General features: G+C 33.0%; 1 protein-coding gene across 1 annotated transcript in view; it reads left to right on the forward strand.

Annotated features, from left to right (window-relative positions):
• stan (Protocadherin-like wing polarity protein stan) overlaps positions 1-26898 on the forward strand; it is a 178330-nt gene that overhangs the window by 110693 nt on the left and 40739 nt on the right. Inside the window, exons 2-6 of the mRNA XM_068774801.1 lie at positions 18834-20029; positions 22046-22247; positions 22507-22647; positions 24181-24413; positions 25251-25376. Of these exons, the coding sequence (XP_068630902.1) occupies positions 18894-20029; positions 22046-22247; positions 22507-22647; positions 24181-24413; positions 25251-25376 (1838 nt within the window). The 5' untranslated portion in view covers positions 18834-18893. The remainder of the gene's footprint in view (positions 1-18833; positions 20030-22045; positions 22248-22506; positions 22648-24180; positions 24414-25250; positions 25377-26898) is intronic.

Here is a 26898-nt window from a genome sequence, read left to right on the forward strand (position 1 = left end):
GAAAATACGTAATAAAATGTTTTATTAAATATGTCGACCTAATGATACAAATAACTTAGATATTAAATAAAGATATTCTATTTGGAAAAATGTTCTTAAGCAATAGCCATTTTTAACATACACTAATAACCGTATAAAACTAAATAGCAATCTTTTTAAATACAAATTATTTTAGTAAACGAGACTACAATTAGACGTCGATGCCAGTGATTCATCATCATCACCAATTCAGCTTCAATTTCGGCTTGCCCCTGAGATATGTCCTAGTGCTGGGGGGTACCTGCACAGTCCATAGTAGACCCAAGGGTACATCAAATGGTACGTATGATGACCTGTGTTGACCGACACAAGGTTTTAATGGGTAGTTATCCTCTATAACGTTATCCTTTATTCAGAGAGCAGGATATCTTATGCGACGCACTCACCATAATCGTTGGCTCCCTTGTCATTCTCGCCTCGGACTGTTACATTAGTTATTTTATTAGCTGTTCTAGGTTCCGTGATAAAAGTGAACCATAATAGCGAAGACTTTAAAGTCTCCAAAAAGTGTACATGCGTATGCAGTTTTAAATGAACAAAATGTAAAACCTACATTTATTTCATAAGTGTTAGACACTTATGAAATAACGACCTCTATAATACATATGATATAATCCCATTTTTGTATACTTTTAATTTTTGTTATTATTTTTTATAATATTTTCAATAAGTGATATAGTAACATATTCTCCTTTTCAATACAACATAGTTCATGATATCTTCCACAAATGCCTAGATAAATACAGATATCTATCTGGGGTTTTTAAACTTCAGAAATATTGAAATATAAGTTTTCCTTTGATATAAAAATCATATAAGAATGTGTGTAGTATTTTCTAGGTACGAATTCCGCCTGCGGTCAATCACTATATCGTTTCAAGATATAGAGCAACTCAGTTTTTAGTTAAACATTCGCACGCTGCCATATTTTTGGAAAACTGAAAAATAACCAGAAAATATTTTTGCTGCAGTACTGTGCAGTTTATAAATAAAATGGTTTTCTTTGCGTTTTATAAATCGGTACAATCTTTGCGATATACAGGTTTATTGGTTATAAATGTAGAAGCTTTGAAGGTGTAAATAAATAGTCAATTTCTCAGCAAAAAGCTTTGTAGCTTTTAGAATGCGACAAGCCAATTGTTTCTAGCAGTACCAAGTCTGTAGGGTATAAGTAATAAACAATAACTTTGTTATGTAGTAATACGAATATATGAAAAATCTTTTTTATGCTAAATTACCATTACGCTATTTATTATTTCTGAAACCATAGATTTTTGGAGATAATGTACCGTATATTTGTTGACAGAAAATGAGCTATAATTACACTCCTTAAATTTTTTTGTCACCAAATCATATATACAAATACAATACATTATCATACTATAACGTATCAGAAGTTAAATAAATAATACTCTACTAACTACTATAATTAATTCTGTAACTTGAAAACTTTCAAGCTAAAGTATAGCTGTATTTAAAACTAGAATTAAGGTAAATATGGGGCTTGCACATAAGTTTTCGCTGAACTATTAACAAAGTTACCAGGTGTTACTTCAAACAAGGTAACCTGTTTAAGTTTTTTTCTCGCTCTTTTTATTATAAACGCAACTTGTTAACTAAGTAAATTTTCCGCTGTATATGTTACAGTGCATTGCCCTGGAACGTGTCCAAGAGGTCATTCCTACATCAGATTAATACCTAGGATTCTTTCAGAACAGTTTTTCTGCATTTCCTTATTCTCTTTAAAAGCGTAATTTTTTTAATCGTTAATACATGTTCATAAAGGCTTAACGTTCTCTTTTTTAGCCCACAAACGCCCACTGTTAGGCACAGGCCTCCCTAAAAAATCGCTACAGTATATTAATATATTTTAATATAATTTCTTTCATATTTAGAATAAGTTGTATGCTATATACTTCTTTAAATACAAGCTTCAATGAGCTATTAAGATAAATAAATAAAAAACCTGAAGTCAGACTCTCTACATATCTACAAGCAGGTGTAGTTATCCGTCTCCCTCGCCTATTCACATCCCGAATTTTTATACACGAGAGTGCTTTCTTTAACAATCCAACACTTAAGTTTTAGATAAATTGGTATCCACAAATACTATTTTTAACTCAATGCTGGCTATAGACCTCCCCTAGATTTTTAATATTTCTGTTTAGTCACATTTTATAAGGTACATAAAGTTTACATACATTTTTCTAGAGGAAAGAAACACTATTTGTAATATTTACATTTCGTTTGCTATTCTACACTTATGCAAATATCTCGTACGATTTAACGAGACTTGCAGAGCGTAAATTCCGTAAATTCGTATCTATTTGTAGAAGACGTGGAATTCGTTTTATTAGCAAAGTTGATTTCCCTTGATGTTACTCCAACGCAAACCTATCGATGTCACGTACATATTTGTGTAAACTATGTGTAAATATAAGTGCATTTTCGAGATGATCGCAAGCAACGTCCTCTAAATGGGGGCTATCCATGGCGGACTGCGTGTTTGGTACAAACCCCCTTAATTAGAACCGACGTGGAGTAGTCTGGGGCGCTCCGAGCCACACAATACACAGGTTTTCAGCCTCAATTGTTCTATTGTTAAAGACCATTGTTGTTCCGACGATTTAAGCAATTTCGTTTACCCAATTAGCATGTCTGAGTTTTTTAAGCGATTTAATGAATTCGCAACTGAAAAATATTGGATATTACAGTTATTTTTCAGTAAATCTATTTTTCATAGGTTGAGAAATATTATCTCACTTCATATTAAATTTTTACACGTTTTTGTTTGTTTATATTTACTCATAGTATACGGGTGAAATGTATCAATTTTTTTATTAGATTCACTCATTTTGACAGAAAGAAAAATAAATGAAAAATAGCACGGTACAAAATTTAAAAAAGATGTTTCAATAAGTGTATATGTATGCGTGAATACGTACTATTTGCGAAAAAACTGTTTTCACAACCTAAATAAATTTTTACCTACGAAGTAAAGATGTTTTTAGATTTCTCATTTATTTTTTCATCAGTGTTTTATATGAACGTCCACTTATAAAAGTTGCTTCAATTGCGGCGAACACCTTTTGTGTCCTGAAAACCATTCTATGTATTGTCTGTTCGTGAATCAAAGCAATTTCTCATGACCAGTTACACTGATCCTCCGTACCGCCGGAAGTGACATGTCAGGTATATAGGTTGTTTGAACAGGAAACAGTTGTAAAATATTTAATGGAATGAATGTATTAAAAAAGCTTTATTAAACTTTTATTTCCAACCAACTTGTATAAAGTGGTCACTTTGAAATTTGCTACATTATTTTTTATTGCATTTTTCGTTTCAATGTCGTTGTTCCAGACCATAGACGCCCATTGCTAGGCGTAGCTCTCCCTCAAAGATTGGAGGACATACCATATTTGCCACAGTTGGCAGGCGGTGGTACACAAAGGACTCATATGCCCATTCTATGGAAAGTTTTTTTGTAAGAAGTGGCAATCCTATGTAATTAATGCATAAAGTGTTGTTATTTAAGACAGTATCCCCGGAATAATACGCGCGACCTACGATCGCTAGTGTCAGTCCTCCCACTGCTCTTGAAATTGGAACACTAATCGGAATACGAAAGGACAATAACTTCTGGCAGTACAAAGTCTGCAGAAACAAATAGTGAATAGTAGTGAGTTACGATATGCAGTTATTCGAATTTTGAAAACGAATTTTCTAGCCATATTATTAATACGTTACTTTTTAGGTACAGTGTACCATACATTAATTACCAACAAAAGAGCTACACGTTTACCTCTTTTAATCTTATATACCTATTTTCGGTCACCCTGTACATAACTAAAATTATTTTTCGCCTCGCAGGTCACAATAAAATGGTTGCATCGTGCCGCGTAATTTGACCGGTATGGACACGAAGGTGCAAAGATTTATTAGTGTCATTTTAACGTAATTCCTTTTTCTGCCGGTGGCGGGGGTCTTTTCGTTATTATATTTCATTGCCTTGCTTTATTGGGTTACTTATTTTTATGACGGATTGAATATTACTGTAATTTACGTAATTGTTTGTTACGTTCGGCTTTGACTTTGAAATTAATTAATACGGCAGGCATATTGACATGAGCTTATTATATATTACTACTAATAATAATTTGTTCCGACGAATTATTACAAATTTATTTTTATTATTGTATAACTTTTATTACATTACATAAAATATAAAGAAAAAAAACAGCAATGTAAATTAAAAAAGTATTTCGAAAATTTATAACTATTGTTTATTTATAAAATATAGATCGCAGCCGATAGGAGGCTACTGCAAGGTAAAATCTTCTCCCAAAGATCTCCATTCGCGACCCTAACTATGTTGTCGATTCACCTATTAATAGTGAATTACAGTAATCTCTCCTACAACTGGTATAGTAAGATTCCTGCCTGTATTACGCTATATTTACAAATGATTCACATAAATGGGTCTTAAGTCGACTAATATTTAAATTTTATAAGACAATTAGTATAATTTGAATGCAAAATTAATTATAAATAACATAAATCACTGCACTGCTATAAGAGGTACATGATAACGCATTATAAGAGTACCGTGTTATAGAAGAATGGCCGTATACCAGTTTTATATTTTATCACATATACTAAACAATAAATTAATAGCATTTAATACAAATAAATCACAGATAAAAATAATTTTACGAAATGATTTATATATAAGATGATGAAATGTACGAAATTGCGGTATCCCATCCGAAGTAAATGCTTCCTCTTTCATGAAGCCCTTAACAAATGGACTCTGAGATTATCCACATAGTGCTCCATTAGAGTTTTGATTTATGTTATGTTACGTAACTCCGATGATAGGGCATTTTTATTTCGTCGCTCATCATTGAGCACAAATATATTATTAATTAAAGTATTAAAAATAACGTTTAGTTTAAACTGTGTTTTAAAAACTATGAAATATTTATTCTTTTTTTGTCTTTGTGAATGAAAAAAGAGCGTCCATTTCTGGACATAAGCCGCCCCTAGAGATTTTCGATTGGAACATGCCTTCATCTATTCTCTTTCGAAGACCTTACAACAAGGTCGTCTGTAGTTTTTGTGAGTGGACGTCGTACGCTGCGTGTGAACTTTAGAACACCAACTCCAATACGTACTTTCTATGATCCACATTAACAAATTACAATTTATCGTGTTAATAATGTTTAAAATATCGTTACTATTATTACAGAGATGTAATAAATAAATCTTTTTTTTTTTAATCAGTCGAGAAATTCAAGTATAAGCGGATTTAAAGAAGTGAGGTGTAAATCGCGGTGTTCATTTTAACGCAAACGACTGCACCATGAATTTAGCGCTCGAACAAGTTCTAGGAATTAAGCAGATTTTACCAGTTGATGGCGTACAGGAACGAGAGTCTCGCAATTTTATCCGCTTAAACGTCGAAGTGGTCTGTGAAAAGAAATCTTTGTGCTAGTTTTACACTCTGTAGAACCGTGCGCTGGCTTGCAATTAGTATTCAACGTTTGACTTAGGATTTAAAATCCAGGTCGTTGTATTTTCGTGAAGCTTTTATTTGTTGCTGTACTAAAAGTTGTTTGATAATTGTTTAGTAAAATAGATGTACATAAATGAATCAAACGAACCGCCGGAGGGACGGTTAAAAATACAGACATTTTTACTATATAGTTGAACGCACGAACTATCACAATAGGATATAATTTTAAATTTTTTATTATAATTATCTAAAAATGCACTTAAGATAAATGTTATGGAATTTTGAAATTATGAAAATTGTCGATCAGACAAATTATAATTATATTAAAATATTACTTAAAAATTTAAACGTCCGTTCTATTTAGTTCGCTTGTTCTTTTTCACTCATAAGAATACATGTTGCAATAAATATAGCAATTTAATCTGACATTACAAAATCTGGCAATCCTTGAAATATTGTTACATTTTGTTCTTCAAAAATTCTTTGAGAGACCCCACAGTTAAGAATATTTTTACCGAATCAATTCCTATATAAACATAAAATAATTATTAAATATTTTCACTATTTTATTGTCGTATGTAAATATAATTCAATATTGTGTTTGTCTTTATCCCGTTATACTGTGTTAAATGTTAATGTATGTAACACGATATCTTCTCGTAAAAAAGTCTTAATAGATACTTATCGTATTAAGTAAATGAATGCATTCAAGCATGCATCGGACGTTTTCAAGGGCTTCGCAGTGTTTTTTTATAAAACCATTTTCATTACTTAACATTTTGTAGTTACAATTTATTTTTTCAGGATCAATTAGTGTCAGTACATGAAAACAAAATAACAAAGCTACCTTTCAATCCATTGTTTCCTCTTCTTTATTGGATTCTCTAAGATTAACACGTTATCCAATTCCCACTTAAGCCTAATGTGAAGACGGACGCTGTTAACTGATATGTGATTAATCAAGCAAGCCCCAAGTCGGGAAGCAGAGGATGTTCCGATAAATAGGGGATTATCCCCGACTTTCGTAAGACAAAGCGTCCCTAAGCATTATCTATGTATAGAGTTTCCACTAGATGTATTAATCAGGAAAAGTGGCGGGAAAACTTTGAACTTTAAACTTTTTACTTTAACTTTTTTTAACATTAAGGCGTTATATTGACTGTAGCCGCAGATTATATGGTATATTCCCCAAATATAATACATACACTTTACTTATACTTTAAAGTTTTATGCATAATAGTTAATTAGGTAAAATTGACTTTATTTCGGTTTAAAAAAACACACACGCGAACACTGCAGTTCTCAATAAAGTTCTGTAATAAAATACTAAACACATTCAACTTTTCCTTTTTTAAATATCATGTGTATTTAGTATACTTAGTTTTTATTTTTACTTTGATAAGTTAATTATTATAACTGTACATACTTAGCCTGATTTAATTAATACTTTAGATTGCTTAATTTCATACAATTTTTTGCTCTTTTGGTGCTGTTGTGTGTATTCTGTGTAATAAATAATATTGATTTGGAAATTGGCGTAGTTATGTACAAATTACTTCACAACATTTAAATTAATATCACTTGCACTTAGTGTTTAAGTTCATAGACTTATTTCTAAATGTTTATTTACATGTCGGCACCTCGTTACGCACCTATTTAAAATGCTAGGAAGGGGTAATCGACTGCTATCGCCATCTATCGGCCACATCCGAAAGTAACACCGTTCCGACATACATATATGTAAACATTAAAAGAACCTATAATGTAATATATTAGTAAGTCATAATTAAATTGAAATCATATTTTAAAAAAAACTTTTACTTCCCACATATTCACATTCTGATCCTTCCACAAGTGTAAATCTATTATAAAATTACCAAAGTTTCACGTTACAAACCATATTGATTTTCAATTTAGTGCTCCGTATGAAAATGCAATCGTACGTCTACATAAAAGTGTTGGAGCAAATAAAAGTGAGAAATTCCTGTGATTTTCTTCTTATCGCCCTACACTATTTCAGAAATGCAAGGGGAAAGTTTTCGCAATATTACTTTTGAAAGCGTTTTTTTTTTCACACCGGTACACGACTGGCGTATCTTTTTGTAATGTAAAACTGTTTCTATGTAGCTCGTAATAGCAATCAAGAAATTTTAATTTTTAAAGCGCTTTGTTTTTTTCTGTAGACTGGAGTTATTAAAATGTCACTTCTTTTAATTTTTATTATCAACTTAGTGTTCAAAAGTGGTTTTAGTTTTATTTGTATTATTACTACTAATATTTAATGGTACTATTTATAAAATATATATATATAAATAACTTTTTATGAATGAAGTAAGTATAAGTATTTTTTTATTTATTACTTGTTAACTAGCGTTATATATAATAGAAAAATTAAACGTGGCAGGCCGTATAGCGCGCCATAACGCTATAGCGTTAAATGTCTGAAGTGGAGACCACAGACCTGCAAGCACAGCTTTGGGCGTCCACTCGTAAGGTAGACACACGATGGCGTTTAGGTCGTCGAAAGACGTTGGATATAAAACGCTTCCTACTGGTCCTTTTAGAAATCTTGGGAGGCATATGCGTAGCGTAACACTTGACATCCTAAAGGTGAAATGACAATTATTAATAAAAATAAGTAAATCACGCAATTGATTGATAACAGCTTTTTAATATACAGAGTGTTTGTGTATTGGTGTAAAGGCTTTAAAAGCATGAATGTATAGCTTATTTTTGAGCAAAAAGCATTAAAACCTTTACACGTGTTTCTAGTCAACTTTTATATTAACCTATATAATAACACTAAAATATTTTATATAAATTTTTTTATTGCAATGCATCAGGTCGATAAGTTCTAGCAGCACAAAGTCTGTAGTGACAGATAGTAAACAATAGTTAATGTTTATATGTAATAATCCAAATTTTTGTGTATTATTTCTGAAATCGTTGAGTTTTTTGCATAGGGAAATCCACCCCCTTTAAAGTTAATGCACTATTTCCAATCGCCCTTTAGATTCACTAAGCTTTTTCTTCTTAATACAAAAGTTAGAACTAAACACCACAACGACCAGCTTTCTACACCGTTACTATGTGGAACTCGATCGGCTCGAGTACGTGAACGAACCAAATAAAGCATTCCGATATCTTCTTACGACTAAGTATATAAGAAAAGGCATAAGAACTGCTTATTCAAGCCGCGTGCAGGTAATAGCAGAGGCAACCTGTCCGCGAGCCTTGTTCCAACGGAAATTACTCACCAAATTACCCCTGCAATACATCCATTAGGCGATTTTATATTTAATTACAAAGTTGTAAAGTTTAACTTTGCATAATATAATTTTTTAATGATATTTTTATTTATTTTTTAAAATTGTTATTCATACACGATAATTTTCAGTTACCTTGTAAATGTCTTAAAAAAAATAACAGTAAAACCCGATTTGATAGAAACCAGATCAAGTTCTCTTGTAAGTCCGTCTTTCAATTTGATGGTACGAAACGTACCAAACACGTTCTAATTTAAAAGACCACAACAAATTCAGACGATTTTTTGTACTCACTTTTACAATAGCCTTAATTGATTAATATAAAGCCAAGCTCTTTTAATTTTTTACAATTATTTTCTTAAGTAAAATATCTATAAATATACACACACATATATACATATATATATATATATATATATATATATATATATATATATATATATATATATATGCATTATATATCATGTAAATATATATATATACATACATATATATGTATGTAAATATTATGGTATATTTATATTATTTAGTAGCTATTACTATATTTATATAAGGTATTACAATGTATATTTTCCTACACACTTCGATTTATTTTTTTTATTTTATTTTTCGTGTTTTATGATAGTAACAAGTTTCACCTACCTTTATCTCTGCACCGCCCTGGTAAATCGGCAGAGAATGCCATCGGTTTTATGTTTGCCGTTATACATAAAATGTATAAAAAGTGTTTGCATAAACTAAATGATAATAATTCAAAGATTACACCATAGTGTATTGCATGTAAACAGTTGCCAACAAAATTAAATTTAAATTACACAAATTGAAATATTAGAAGTAATATATAATAGTTATACATCAAATTGCCGCAGAATAATAGTAAAAGTAATAAAAGAATGACTCATACAAAACAATATAAATAAATGTAAGGAATTCTATCGTATGAAATAAATAATCATTTGTCATATTGTAACGTTAATTTCATTTGTTTACATAACAACTGTCACTTTGTTTTGATTACAGTGTGCCCTTCGAACAATATCTGTTCCACTTCATTTCACAAACAGTAATAAACTTTGTTTACTTGAATGTTGTCATAGCAACGAGTGACAAAACCTAACCTTTACAGTGGTTACATTTCTTTATTCGCTCCGAAATATGGCTTAGTATTTAAATACTTATCTTAAAAATTAAAATAATAACACAGAATACACTAGAACATTACATAGAATAAAATGTTTTGTAATTAATTTATGTTTCAGATTATTTAGTATATCATCATTTAGAATATTTATTATACAGTAAATTAAAATTGTTGTAAATTGTGTGTATGTTAAAAGTAAATTTTTATTATTATCTTTAAAAAGTAAATAACTAGTTTTATCCTCAAATTTTGCAATGTTTGACTTTAGAAAATAAAGAATTCAATTACATTTACAAGAATTCAACAATATAATTGTAATTGTAAAAATACTTTTTGGTCGAAGGTTATTGACGAAGGCGTTACTACATTAAAAGTAAATATTTTATAACAGCTACGAGATAGTAATAAGGTTTTATACACACACTTAAACTCGTTAAACTTTTATGAAACGTTTATAAAATCTTGTAATTCATCGTACAATAAACCGTTGATTATATGTGTGGTGATATTTTAATTGTACGTTTAAGATTGATGGCCAGTCATTTGATCGCAGCCATTAAGGTTTAAAATGACTAATGTCATTACACACGTAGACCTATAGAAGCCATAAATAAGGCCCATGTTTCACCCACCATTTGTCATGCCAACGAAATTTTCGCAGTTAGAGAGAGGGTGTGGAATTACTGCTACCCAATCTGCTAATAGCTAATAGCGTAAGCAATTTCAATTATCGCGGTGTTTTTGTAGCCGATCCTATAAAAAATGTTGTATAGGTACTTATATAAATCAGATAAAAAAATTGTACATAATCTTTTTTTCAATTTTCTCTATTTACAATTATTCACAAAGATTAAATCGAATTTGTCGATCAGCTTTTTATATTTTTTACGGATTAAACATCTCCTATGATGTGACATCTCATACAGAGTTGTTCGTTCAAATTAAATTGAATCTGGTCTTGATCTTTCAAAACAGAATACATTATCCGTTCGTGTTCGTCAAAGGCTTTCACAAAAAAATGTTAGCTTCTAATCTTTATTTGTTGGCCTTGCAGGACTTTTCAAATAATTCGTCGAAAATCGGCATTGCCAAATATTTGTGGAATTCTGTTTCTTATAAGCCATGAAGCGCTAACTATCATCGCAAGAAATTAAAAATTATTTCTTGCATGTGTTTTGATCTAACTCGTCAGAAAAATCGACATTTATATAGACATATAGACGTTCGTGTGAATATGATTAAATAAGGGTTAGTTATTTTATCAAAAACAAACGTAACGTTAGTTTTCGGTAAAATCAGTATCCGACCCATTGTCTCTCACCAAAATGTCAGTATATGGATATATCAGTCTACCAATTCTTTTAAAACATGATTAATTAGAGAAACAATTTAAAATCAACGTTCTTCTTAAATAAAAATATTCAAGATCTGCATCATTTTTAATAAAGTAAATATTAACTATTTTTTATTATATACTTTAATCTTATACCCGTAAACCGTTAATAACAACTGATCAAGCTATGGCTTATCCTTCTCGGGCACCCTCGAATTGGAATGCTGAATGCGTATTAAATGACATTCCAAGCCGAGACCCCTCTTGTTGTCCCATAAAACCACCCTATAGCGCATTCGTCTAAGAGCATAGTAGCCCACTAATCCTGTAAATAATCTTATCTAACACTCAAAACTCATCAGTCATTTTAGACAAAGGACGTTTGCTTCTGAACATAGACATCCCTTATACATTTTTAATAAGACTAGTTCGAAGCGACATGTATCCTGCGTGTCCCGAAGGACTTGATAAAGCCTTTTGTCGGCCTTGCAAATGGACGTTCAAATCGATGTTGCAAATGCAAAAGGATCTTTAAGACTCCAGTGGCCTTTTCATCTGCCCCCTGCTACTTCAACTTTGCAATTGGTTCTCGTAGAGAAAGCTAAGCAATAGAAAGCTAGCCAATGAGGTCTTAAATGACAGGCTATTTATACCTTTTAGTAATTTCGTGTACTTAGAACGAAATGTAATGTAACTATATAATCATTTGGTAATCATGAATGTTATCCAAGATTAGAAACTAAAAATTATCAGAGGGTATTTGTTTCATTTAAAGAGTAATCAAAATAAATAACGTTTAAGTTCAATTTATAAGTGTTTTCCTATCCGAATGATCTTTGGCTAGGTCTCTGAAATACTGTTTTAAAAAGTCGATACCTATTCTCGACTCCTGTTATTAACCGCTATGGAAGGGTGTATATTTAGTGAAGAGAAAATTATCCTGATAAGTGTAGAATAATATTAGGAATAAACGACGATAAACAATGTTAATTACAGAATATTCGCAACGTAATCGATATTCCAATAAAAGGTTTCTTTTACAGCATAATGTTATATCGCGTCTGGACATAATATCGAATGACATTTTGTTCGCGAGAAAACAATGTTTCCCTTGAAGCGAAATTACGGCTATGGGCAACAGATCGAATTGCCTTCTTATAGAAAAATATATAATAGGTTGTCAAATATCTCCCTTCCGCCTTTTTGTCTTTCGAATTTCGCGGTTATGTACAAAGCGCTACAGAGCTCGTATCTGGCAATACTATACATAATTTGAAAGGTCTTGACATAACCTACAAAACGACGCTATGCATGATTAGTTTGGATATTGCGTTCAACAGTTATAGACGTGTAAACATGGAGTTCACTAACGCCGAAATTCGCGCTATTTTAAAGTTTTCCTTCGTTAAAGGCAAATCCGCTAGAGAAACGTTCCGTGAGATTAATGGTGTTTTGGGGGATGGTACTCTATCACTTCGAACCGCGGAGGAATGGTTTCGACGATTCAGAGCCGGCGAAAACGACACCATGGATAAGCCAGCCGGCGGAAGACCTGTGATGACAAATACCGATCAAATCATGGACTACATCGAGTTAGACCGGCATGTGGCATCTCGTGACATCGCCCAGGAGATGGGAGTTAGTCACCAAACCATTTTAAACCATCTGCAGAAGGCTGGATACAAAAAAAAAGCTTGATGTTTGGGTGCCGCATGATTTGACGCAAAAAAACCTTCTGGACCGAATCAACGCCTGTGATATGCTGCTGAAACGGAACGAACTCGACCCATTCTTGAAGCGGATAGTGACTGGCGACGAAAAATGGATTACATACGACAATATCAAGCGAAAACGGTCGTGGTCGAAGGCCGGTGAATCGTCCCAAACAGTGGCCAAGCCGGGATTGACGGCCAGGAAGGTTTTGCTGTGTGTTTGGTGGGATTGGAAGGGAATCATCCACTATGAGCTGCTCCCATATGGCCAGACGCTTAATTCTACCATCTACTGCGAACAACTGGACCGCTTGAAGCAGGCGATCGACCAGAAGCGTCCAGAATTGGCCAACAGGAAGGGTATAGTGTTCCACCAGGACAACGCCAGACCACACACTTCGTTGATGACTCGTCAGAAGCTACGGGAGCTCGGATGGGAGGTTTTATCACATCCACCATATAGCCCGGACATAGCGCCAAGTGATTACCACCTGTTCCTGTCCATGGCGAACGCCCTTGGTGGTGTAAAGTTGAACTCAAAAGAGGTTTGTGAAAAGTGGCTGTCCGAGTTCTTCGCAAATAAGGAGGGGGGCTTCTACGAGGAAGGTATTATGAAGTTACCGTCTAGATGGAAACAGATTATCGAACAAAACGGCGCATATTTGAACTAAATCCGATCACTGTAACACTTTTTATAAAGCATTGAATAAAGAGCAAAAAAGCGGAAGAGAGATATTTGACAACCTATTATAATACAAGTTAGTTTTCGTATTTAGTAAAAAAAATTAAGCAGTGCAAAGCAGTTTTAATTGTTATTATTAAACTTAATCAAATATTGAAAAGTTGCATGATTGTTTTTTTTATTTAATGTTTCCGTATTTTTACGTTTCTGCATAGCACTGTTTACTTAGCTGAGTTACTATATATAGTCTCTTCTTAAATTATTTCTGACTCAACTCTTAAACTGTTTTAAACTAAACTAATTTTTTAAATATTAACTTAAGTTTCAGATTTTTTATAAAAAAAAATTGTGATATCTTGTTTGTTTGTTTAACATTACGCTTCGTGCGACCACTTCCTCGATTCTACTCCATATTACTATCCCTAAATTTTATGCCAATGTTAGTACAGTCACTATGTCCCTATATTGATGAATTTGAATTAAAGTTAGACAAAAGCAATATCCTATAAATATCATTTGTACGGTTAGTTCGTGGGTATGGTGGTAAAATACCACGTAAATTTCTTTCACAGTTGATCGCTCACACATTTTACAGTACTAATGAAGCTAGTAATAAATAAAGTCTGTATTTAAATAACTATTAAAACAAATAGAACTTTATAACAAGTTATAGTGTTACACAATTCCGTTGAGACAAATATACAGTTATTTCTACGCCCACTCACTTTGAAACGGATCCACTAAAGTTTTAAATAATTAATTTATTCTGTTGATCAATTCTAACGACGCCCGTGGGACGTGAAGGTACAATAAATACAACAAATAACATTTTCAAAACGTATATAACATTAAATGTCTATAAACAGTTAATTAAATTATCAATTTATGAGATGACAAAGTTTAATTTACTCACTAACTCGTCGTTTGCTCAAGAAATTGATGAAACCAGTAATATATACAACATAACGAAAGTATGCTTTGTCTATTTTACTGATTTATGCAATAACTGTTGTTACTACAGCGTACCATTATCGAATAACTCGTGTCCCCTGTGTTAAATACACAAATCTCGAGTATGCGTCACACCGTATAATTTATTCATCCTTTACTTGATATATCTTATTACATATCCGATCTTCCTCACCTGATAAGTTGCGATAAATTTTGTTATGTACACACAGGACAGATTCTAAATAAATATAATTAGCCTCATTAACGATCATATTTCCTTATTTTCTTAACTTTATTCTTAACTTACAGAATAAGTCTTATTTATTAAACAATTTTGATACGTTCACATCAAGTATTAGCTTTTAGTAACAAAATACTGCATTACCTGTAAAGATTAGATGTTAGATGCCACCCTCGTACAATCGCCTTTCCACGTAGACGCCCACTGCAAGGCCTTCCTCTAAGATTTTAATGGGGGATATATCATAATCACCACGTTTGCTAGGCGGATTTGCAATTTGCTGCCCACCCTTTAGAAATTTGTTCTTAAGCAGTGGCATTTCCATATAATTAAGTGTAAATTAAATAAAAAGACTGTACAGGGGGAATTGAACCCGCGATCTACGATCACACCTCATTCCTTTACCACTAGGCTAGCAATGCTCGATCCAGTTACCGTTGCTTCAAATCACCCCCTGGAATTATTTCTCACTTTGAATCATTTATATTAATAACTAGTGTATGTCGAGAGAAGAATGCCAAAAGCCCAATTCCAATCATAAAAAGTTGTATATAACAAACGCGTCTTGATTTGTAGAGCCCACAACAAACGTAGTCAGGTTCTTATTAATATTTACTAAAGCATTTATATCATAACATACTTTTGCTACTAGTTATGGTTCAATAAACAATTGAAATTTATTGCATTATAAAAACATTTCTATCTAATACTTCTTTGTAGCAAAAATCGTTGCAATAACAACAAAGATGGCTTTAAAGAAAGAAATCCTTGTGTACAACTATTGCATGTGTATATACAGCTGCACAATCAAAAAGAAACTTTCGCGACAGTAATTTTCATAACACGCCTGTTGCTAAAGTAAGGTGCAAAAAAAATATGTGAGATAATCGTCCGTGTTCATCCTTAAGCTCCTCGCTCTCAGACCACTCGACGTCGTTCCTTATTAAGGGGATGGCATCAAACACCACAGTTACAGGTGGCCCCCTGAGAAGTGTTTACTGAGGTAACGAACCTCTCACGCTTATTGCAGATCTATTGTTTTACACGCTCCTTTTCAACATTTTTAAAAGTTATGTCTAAACATCTAACTTTTTAAGTTGTGCTGACAATATTTAAAAGACTACTTGTGTATTTTCACTAATTTATGTAACGTATTACAGAGTGTAGCTGATTAGGAATATTATAATATACTCACAAAATAAATTAACGCCAAGTGAAAGACTATAACGCCGAAAGGTTCTTGTGTAGCGACCACAAGTCGGTTAACGCAGCGCGGGTAAACTCCCACACAACGCGGACCGACGATATAATTAGGAACCTGAGAAGTCGTCATTATGCGATCTTTGGCGACTGATATAATGATAAAAATGTACACCATATTATTTATTAGTCCAAAAAATAAAATAAAAAGTTATTTCGGAACAACAATTTATTAAACAATTTTCGCACTATGCAAATATAAATAAATCCAACAGGATCATTTAATATAATTTAGAGACTTAGAAGTATTTAATCTTTTACTCTTAAATCTAAAAATGATTATTTTACACTTTAAACTAAATTTTATAATTAATTTTTATCAGAAAATTAAAATTGGTAACCGTCATTATATTTCTGGACGGCGTAACGTGTGCTACCTACTTTTAACGTTAGTTTTGAAATAAGATAATTTTCAAAATAATAAAAATTGAAAAAATCGATTGTGGTCCAATCCAGCCATTCAAATCAGACTGCCAAAATAAATGAATAAATCATTGTAAAAGAAAAACGAAGTCGTTACTTCCATCCCATCGCGTTAGCTGGAAGCCGAATGCATCAGAATCGTGAGCCGACTCCAATCCTACGGAATTGTGCAGTCGCGTCCAACATCATATACACAGACGCCGACGCTTTTCAATCCTATCACAGCGACATAAGATCCATAAGGATTACTTTTTTTATTGCTTTCGACTGTACCTAAATAGAAACGGACGCCACGCGACTGTACAGCCGTTGGAGCGTGATACGAATCACAACAGGCTTTTCTTTTTAAGAGTTTTTCGCAAGACTTTTCGATTCTTTTGTTTTTCGTTTACGGATTTGTTAGTTGAATAGTTCAAATTTTAGGTATCTTTCTATATTCTTATTGTTTATTGTAATTCTTTATTGAGTTTTTTTTTTAATTCGTTATGTTTGATGATCAGAAAAGCTCGTTTTAAAACTAGGAAGGGTTTTTGAACAACAAAATTAAAAAAATTGTACTAAAACTTTCAATTATTTATTTATATCAAAAACAATCTTTAAGATTTGTTGAAAAGAGTAAAATTTGGCAAATATAAACAAAAAAAATATGTTAGATGTATATTACAAATTTGCATCAGACATCAATTTGTGTGTTCAATTGTTTAGTCATATTTTTGTCTAAATGATAAGTCCATTTGGTGAAAAATTTTTGGAAATATAAACAAATGAGTATATATTCATTGTCTATCATTATTTGACTAAATATAATCCAATGTAAACTGGTATGATCGAGACGTGCAATTAACAGTTATAACATATTTCGTTAAATTATGCGATTGGTAAATATACTTTGCAATACATTCGCTGTTTTAGTAGCTACTTAATATATCTATTGCTGGTTTTCAACAACCAATTAATCGGATTTATAAAAACAATTTCAAGATTGAGCAATGATTATATGCTAAAAATGTATTCCCATCAGCAAAGTAATCTGGTTCGATTTAAAGTATTAAATCTGAATGTATAATGTAAATTACAATTGAAAAATTCTACTATTATACGCAATAATTATGCATAAAAATTTGCATACTGGTATCATTCTTTAGTGGAATTATTACATGGTTAATACACAAATAAATATTTTACGCTATTACATGAAAAGAACAAAATGATTGTAACTCGAGAATTAGCGACGTAATGACACATTAATTAGTGCAATTAATCTTTCTCTCGTGACAAATATCTCTTATATAAATGTTCCCTGTATAAGGGATAATTTCCACACGAATTAATACAGTGTGACAATTTATTTTGCTTAATTAAAAGCATGAGTTTATAAAATATATTGCGTTTGTTTTTTTACGATTTTTAAATTGGGTTAAATAAGAAAAACAATTAATATCTTACTTAAACAAGTTATGCGTTTATAGACTATCACGAGCTAATAATAAGTAAATAGTTATTAAGCATTCTTTTTAATTTTTTAAAATTTAACTTCATTTCTTAATACTTTAACAAAGATTCTCTTTCGTTTAAACCACGAAACCGTGAAAATTTAAAGCAGGTCCACTAAAAACGCAAATTTAAAAGCACTAAAATATAATAATAACTTGAATCATCATCCTCAATTCAACCGCAGGTACTTCATTGATGGATATGATCCTCCTCCATAAATTTCTGATAGAGCTGGTTGGAAGGGGTCTTCATCTAGCGCCTTCCGACGACTAAATTCGTCTGTCAACTGTCATGCGTGGACGCCCTGTACTGCGTTTGCGGTATTCATTCTAGAACTATAAGGTCACAACGGTGATCAATTCAGCGCACCATATGGCCTGCCCATTATCACATCAACTTGGCAATCCGCTCGGCGATGTCATTTATTTTCGTTCGTTGTTTCTATACTGGATTGGATCTTAAATATCTACATATATTTATAAATTCATTTATTCATTCATTAATGTCACCTAATAGACGCCCGCATTGAGACATAGGCTTCCCCAAAAATCACATTTCATAACCGGTCCTGCGCTGCCTTCCCGCGACCTGGACTATATCGGCGGTTCATCTAGTGGAGGGACTACCTACGCAACATCTACCAGTTTATGGTCGCCACTAGAGAAACTTTCGGCCCCCATGGCCGTTAGCTGCACTTGCGATGTGCACTGCCACTTCAAGCGAGCAATTCTTTAATTATAATTCCAAACATTATATATTTCTTTTTTTTGTTACAGATGGCCAACCAAAACAGATTGTGGGTGAGGCGGCGTTGCTGCAGGTGAACTCCTGACGCCATGGCGCGAACGTGGGCGCACGCGTCTCTCATCGCGTTAGCTGTAACGCTCACCAGGGCCTACCTCATTATCATCCCGGACACCGCGCCTCCGGGACACGTCGTACTAGATGCGGCCGTCTACAAGCTTGGCTCCGAGCGCACATACACTATAGACGTACACCGCACCGCAAACTTCGTCCACCACGTCCTACGAGTCAACAGGACCTCCGGCCTTGTGACTCTTAGGAAGCGTCTCCGTTGTGATGGCGTCCTCTATCCTAACCTCTTCACTTTCTACGTCGACTCTACATCTGAACGTATACGTGATATAGACTATTACAGTCTACCTATACGTATACTGGTTACTGGAGAAGATTGCAGCAGACGTCATGCAGATCTTTATGATATTGACTTTGATAGGGTCTACGATCAAGATGATGCTGCTTTGCAGTACGAAGACGACCACGTAAGAGACAAAAGAGAAGCAATAAATTCTTTTCCAGAGTTAACGGACTGGAGATTGATGGAAGAAGAGGAATTATTTTCTAGTCAATATAGAGTGCTATCAACGGCGTATCCATGGGAAAATGCCATTTTCGAAGATTTCGTGGCTAGAAATAGAAGTAGGAATAAAAGATCTCTATCATTAGTACCTTTTGATATGGCCATAGATGTTAAGATAGCGGAGGCTAAGCAATGGATTTCAGAAACGTACGCGAGCTTCTCAATTCCAACAACAGATCGATGGCAAGGTATATGCCTAAAGCAGTCACAGTTTATAAATTCATTAACAGCGTTCCTTCCAAGAACAGTTCAAAAGATGTGCAAAGTTCAATTCTTGGATGTAAGTGATCCACGTTTCTTGATCGAGAGCAGCCAAGGTGACCTGGTAGCGAGCGGTGATCTATGTATACAGGAGCCCATGTGGAAAGTGTCGGTTTTGTTTACCTTCAATTGCGACAAGTCCAATATCGTGGACTCCGACCACAGGTTGAAGATAGTATACCATCATCAAGAGCTAAATGATACTGATATAGCACGTAGAGTGAAGAGGGAACTGAGAAATCAGTCTCCATACTTCGAGCAAGCGTTATATGTTGCTTCCGTGGCGGAAGAACAACCACCGGGAGTCGTTGTGACAACCGTCAGAGCTCGGTACGTATATACAAATATTTACAAGTGAGCATAGATAGACGAATCAAATTTATACTAATATTCGTTGAATTGATATTGATTTATAGAAAACCTTCATTTAATTTATGGTATATCCCTTGTTAAATATCTTTGTAAATTGTATTTAAATAAAATATAAAAAATAGTTTTGATTAGTATTAAAAAGTAGACAATGCACTGCATTAAATACTCAAAGTTAAATGAATAGAAGGCTTATCCATTTCATGATCTTCATTATTTATACAGAAGTTTGTTAAAACTGTATTAAAATTTACAAATATATTTAATTGCATGTAAAGCACATACTCGTAAGCTTCATTAAGGATAATCATTAATCACTAGTAATCTTTTCAATTGTGTTATACAACTCATTTTATTCAAAATTTACATTATTTTTATAGCATTCGGGCATTGTTATTTTAGTAATTTTCTGACATCAAAAATGCACAAAGAACCTAAGAGTTTTTTGTGCATTCGTGCAAAGAAATCAGCTATAAAAAGAAAATGTCACGACTATCAAATTATTTGCGGAATTACTTCCTCCCGCCCGTTCATTGGCACTAACTGACGTTGCCTTATACCGCTTTACGCCATTCAATGATCCGTGAATGCCAGGAACATAACGATTAAGCCCGATTTACATTATTAAACCTTTCGAACAGCGGAATTGTTGCGCAAATATGTGCCATACTTAAGCCCTGCGGATTCTATACTTCACAATTAAATCGTCGTACATAAGATACAAAACATCTGACCAGACAATTAGTTTTAAGCTCGTTAAGCTTTTATGACGTCATGTATTTCACGAGGTCGGTGCAACTTAATGCAGTGGTGTGTTGCCAGACAATGTCGGTCGTAAAACTAAACCAGCTTAATTCGTATTGATATTTACATGACGCGATCAATACAGAGGGATTCTGATATTTTGTACACATTGATTATAGATGTAAACGTTTTAAAGCCTATTTAAAAATGCATGGTTGCAGAAATAATTAATAATGTTATGTTAATATGTTAAGAAAAATTAAAGAATGCTACATTTTAAAATTAATTATTTTTTAATATCTGATCCTGCAGATTTTAGACGTGCCGCATACCTATTATTTGCATCTTCGTTAATTCTTATGTTAATTGCTTTAAATGACCATTTATAATTTGGTAGTACCGGTTCTTTTACAATCACGCGATGTTAAAGCTACGTAAATAACGTATTCATGGGCTTGGAAACATTCGATTAAGATTTTAGTTTTGATTGTGTCAAATCACGTTAGATTGCGTGGGTGACTTGGTGTAAGTCAAAGTAATATATATGTTTTGAAATCACATGATTGTTAAAAATTAATTATTATTGGTAGTATAAGATACGATCGTTGAAAGACGTTGGATGCAGGCTGCTTTCAACCGGATATCTATGAGTCAGATCTATGTTCAGCAGTGAAAATCCTTCGGCTGATTTTTAAAAATTACAACTAAGCTACATAGTGCACCGAACACAACGCCCTGTCAACACAGATCTTTTAAATTTTTAAATACATTAATTAACAAAATGCAATTCACAAAATATGCTTAACCCAGAGATGTGCTATGTGTTTAAATAAAGAAATACGCAGAAGAACCAAGGTCACCGACGTAGGTCCAAAAATTTCACGTCAAAAGTGGCAGTAGGCGGGGCCAATTGGCAACCGATGGCCGTTGGGCCTGAAGGCTATCGTGTGGCGACCACAAGCCAGTAAATGCGTGGATAGGCCTCCCATTAGGTGGACCGATGACGTAGTCGAAGTCACGGGAAGAAGTTGGATGAGGACACCACAAGATTGGACATTATAGCGATCTTAGACCTTGCAGTGCGGGTCTATCGGCAGAAATAATGATGACGATAATAAAGTTAAATGTACAGTGACCAGTTAAAGACGTACTTTCCAACGCACTGGTTGTTTTCAACGTTTAAGCGTCCAATTCACCGCTTATTTTATGAAATACATCACATTTCCTCATCAGGGACCCCGAGAACAGTCCAGTTACGTACTCGATGTCCAGTCTATTGGACTCCCGGTCGGCGGGCATGTTCACCGTCGACACGAGGTCAGGGGTGGTGACTACGCAGGCGAGACTAGACAGAGAAAGACTGGACGTGCATTACTTCAGAGTTGTGGCGCAGGACGATACGTTCCCGCCCAGAAGTGGGACGACTACTCTTCAGGTAACCAAAATTGTATATTATATTTAAGAAATTCGGGAGTTTTTTAACATTGACATATAACGTTATCTAAATATAATACATTACACTAACTTAGTAGTTATTACTAACTACTACGGCGTTATCGCCTTTACGCTATTGAATTTTAAGAGGAACTTTGTATACGAAAATTTGAAGTCAGGTATAGGACACACCTTTAATGTATTTTATTCATTAATAATATTTTTAATTAATTCAATTTAATACATTACTTATGCCTTAGATAAATGTGCTCGACTGTAACGACCATGCCCCAGTCTTCGAAATGCAGCAATACGAAGCCTCGGTCCGGGAGGGCGCCAGTCCTGGAACCACGGTACTCACATTGAAAGCCACTGACCAAGACATTGGAAACAACGCACAGGTAAGTTTCGAATCTCATAAAGACATATCTAAAGATACTGAACCAATTTCGTTTTTATTTTATTGGCAACACTTAATCTCCTTATTTTTAAAGATTTTAACTTACATATTAATCACACTGTAGGGTAAAGGATGAGTTATTGACATTCGTAGGTTGTTCTCAAATCAAAATTTATTCGTATATCTCGCGGCTTCATATTAAGTTACAGGATACCATGACGGGAAGCTCTTTGATGTTACTTTCGATCAAATTAGATTCTTTTTAGATTCTTCTTATGAAATGAATGAATGAATGTGTAGTATGTATTATTAATAAAAATAAAAAAATGTTTTAATAAAGATTAAAAACAAATAGGTCAAGCATAATTTAACCCTGTCAAAAAACAATGTATAGACAATATGTAATGGATATACTTGAAAAAATTCTAGAAAACTAGATATGATGGTATAAAAAAATATTATTAGCTTCCATAGCATAGTGTTGATGATCAGTATACTTAAGATAGTAGTAAGTTTGACTCATATAATATGATCACTGTTCACAAAGAGTAAAGGAGAACATCCTGTAGTAACCGAGAGGTTGTGGACGAAACAAATAAAATGTGGGACACACAATACGCAAAATACGCATGAAATCAGGGACGAGACAATAGCCTCCCTGATAGGCGGCGATGACAAACAGGCGTTCATATCCCTTTGTAAAGAGATCGCCAAAAGGGCGATAGAAAGAAATAAAACAAACAGAGTATAAAAAGATAAATAGATTAAAAAAGTAAATAGAAACAAAACTGTGATAGAAATAATTATAGAATAAGTAATAATGTGTAAAAAAAATGTAAAATAAAAATATAAATCAAAGAAGAAAACGGGAAGAATGATAGACGAACAGAGCAAAGGGGTAAGAAAGAAGAAATGTGGTATAAAAGAATGGAATGAAAGATCATGTGAAGAATGGAAGCAGAGAACGGAAATAAAAAAAAACTAAGTGAAAAAAAATTGCCCAAAAAAGACCCTGTCCCACCACAAGATAGGGGTACGAGAGGCCCCCAATAGCGGGGGTCATTAAAAAAAAATACGCATAATAGATACCCACTAAAATACTTGAGTGCCAATAGTGGGAAATGTTCCCACATCGTTAATACTGACTAATAAAATAAAACCATTTTTCGTTTTAGTTTTAAGTTTTCTTTTTACTTGAACTCCGATAAAGCTATTCAAAGACAGTTCAGTTGTTATATCTGTCTGTATGCAGCTTAGATTAAATTGTTGTATGCTTGTCAGTATTTTAAAATATTCTCTCCATATTGCTACTTAATTTGTTATGTATTTGTCTTATTTAGAATCAACATTTATTTTCTATTTCTAAATCATTTCTTACTCTGCTCTGCACAGGGCATTATTATTATGTTGTTTCGGAATAACTGTGGACCCGTAATTATGAGTGCTGCAAAGGAAAAAAACGTCAAAAACATTAAATAAAGTATTTCGAGATATTCCCTGTAATTGTTTTTTAATGTTACTACATTAATTTTAGGTGGAATATTCAATAGACTCGGTATCATCCGATAGTCTCAACCCTGAAGATGGCAACGAATCAATCGACGCCGTTAACGAACAACCAGAGACTCGCGACGTCTTCAGAGTGGACGGCCGAAGTGGAGCTCTGTTAACTCGAACACCACTTGATAGAGAGAAAGTCGCCCGATACACTGTTATTGTTAAGGCGACGGATCAAGCAAGTCCTCTCTCTGATCGATTATCTAGCAGGTAAAATTTTATATAAGTGTGATATATATACTAGCTGTCTTCCACCCGCTTCGCATGACCCCCACTGCCTTTTGTAGGTAAACAATAAATTTAAAAAAACACTGATTCAATTTTTATGCATTAATTACGCAAGAAACACACCACGTCAGACTTATGAGCCAGAAAGCTAAATCCCGTGACAAAACACTAACAATATCTTGATTCTGTACTTTTCAAATAGTGTTATATTATATTTTCATCATCATCATCGTTTTTGAAGTAGGACGCCCACAGCTGGACATAAGCTTCCCCGTAGATTTTTCAAAAAAGTGTGAGTTTCAATTAACAGCGGCCCGCGTCCATCACTTTGTGTTTCACAAAATGTTTTCTGTTAATCTTTGTGAATCTTTTCTGTAAAATTCATCTTTGTATATTTATAGTAACATGTATTAGTGTACAATAATTTTAATGCCGTTCTATCGCTATAGTGTTTTCTTACAATAAATAGATATAACGAAATGCAAAATATAAATCAATCAGTTATAACAACAATGTATGTTACATATCGTAATATCAACAGCAGTTGTTATTCTACTTCCATTCTGGATAATGAAATGTAAATATTAATGAATGGAATAAAAAACTATCGTTTTTAACGAAGTATTTATGTATGTCGAAACTGTAAAAACTTTTTGTATGTTATTTTTAATTTTATGGAACATTTTGATATGTTTTAACAAGCATGCTACAAAAAAGTACAATCGTTTTTTAATGTTATTGAAATATTAATATTTTTTTAATACTACAATATTTTTAATTTAATTATTCATAATAAATTGTACATTTTCTTTACAACAGCGCTACAGTACACGTGAATATCGTAGACGACAATGATAACTATCCACAGTTCAGCGAGAAAACCTACACGGTCACAGTTGACGAGGACATCAGCGTTTCTGACAACCCCATCATCGCCAAAATCAAGTACGATTCGTTTTACAGTAATATTTTAACGAGCGGTGACAGCCTAGACGTTACGGGCGAAATAAAACAGAATAATAGCTATAAGTTCAACAATAATTTTAAAAATATGCAAATTACTGCTTATAGTATAGGTTAATATTTTAAATATTTACTTTAAGGTAATTAGAAGCATTCTGTTTATAGGTATAGGTATAAAAACATTAAAGGGATGAATGAGTTATACTCATCTGTCAGGAACAATGTTTTACACTTATTTCCAATCATCATCTATAAAGTGATCGCTCGGAAATACGTATCTATAATTTATTTTTTCTCTTAGAATACGACAGGCCAATAACTTATGGCAGTACAAAATCCGTGGAGACAGACTGTAAACCATAATATGTTCTAACATGTGTTAATCTGAATTTTCAAAATATGTAAATTACTGGCAATTGTGGAGGTTAATATTTTAATATATTTACTTTAAGATAATTAACAAAATTTTATATACAAGTGATTTGATATAGGCGTGAAAGCTCTAAAATGGCAGGCTCATTTATCAGCAAAAAGTTTTAAAGGTTTGTAACCTGTTTCCAAAAATAAATAACATCATGTATAAAGTGATCACTCTAAAAATCTTTTACAATGCAACAGGCCAAAAACTTATGGCAGTAGAACGTCTGCATGTTGAATAATGAATAATAATTAATTAATATGTAGCAATACGAAATTTGAAAACGCTTTTTTTTATTGTATCATATTATATTTTAATTATTTATCATTTCTGACATCATTGACTTTTCGATAGAGTGTTTCATACATTAATTCACTCCTTTAAAAGCTTCTACACTTATAACCAGTCGCCCTGTATATACTATGTAATATCGGAAAAAAGAAAAGAAATACCCGAATGTTTTCTTATTTAATTAAAAAATTTCTAAAACATTAAATAGAAGGTTTTAACTGTAGATAAGCGAACGCATAGGAATTTTCTTTTGAAGTTTTACAACATACTTCCATTATAGCCCCTTTAAAATGGTTCGCGTCGAGATAAAATTCAAATAGATCGTATTTATTCGTTGGCTGTCTTGGCAACTCGTTTCCTCGTATACGTTAGGACTCCCGTGGCGTCCAGCCGTTTATATTTATGCGTCCATAATAAATTGTTGCTTACACTCGGGATACTGCGCTTGCCTTACAACATTGTGTTTGCCGCATTATACGAATTTGATCAATTGGTAGCCGACTACTGGTATTCAACCGCTTTATTAATCAGAGACATGATACAGATTATAAACATTATTGTGGAGAACAGATAAAACTGTATTATTCTTTAAAATATTGATTTTTATAGCAAATAACATTACCTTTGTTATATAATACTGTGAATAAGAAGTAAGGTGTATTTATTTATAAAATGTTAATTCTTTGTTTATTCTTACAAATCAATTTCATCTCATTCAAAGTAATCCCCGTCCGATAAAACGCATTTTTTCCAACGCTTTTTCCAGTCCTCGAAACAGTCTAAATAGTCTTTTTC

The sequence above is a fragment of the Battus philenor genome, unplaced genomic scaffold, assembly GCF_028537555.1.
Source record: "Battus philenor isolate CCGP_79_NKW_IND1 unplaced genomic scaffold, ilBatPhil1.0.hap1 SCAF_7, whole genome shotgun sequence".
NCBI lineage: Eukaryota > Metazoa > Arthropoda > Insecta > Lepidoptera > Papilionidae > Battus > Battus philenor.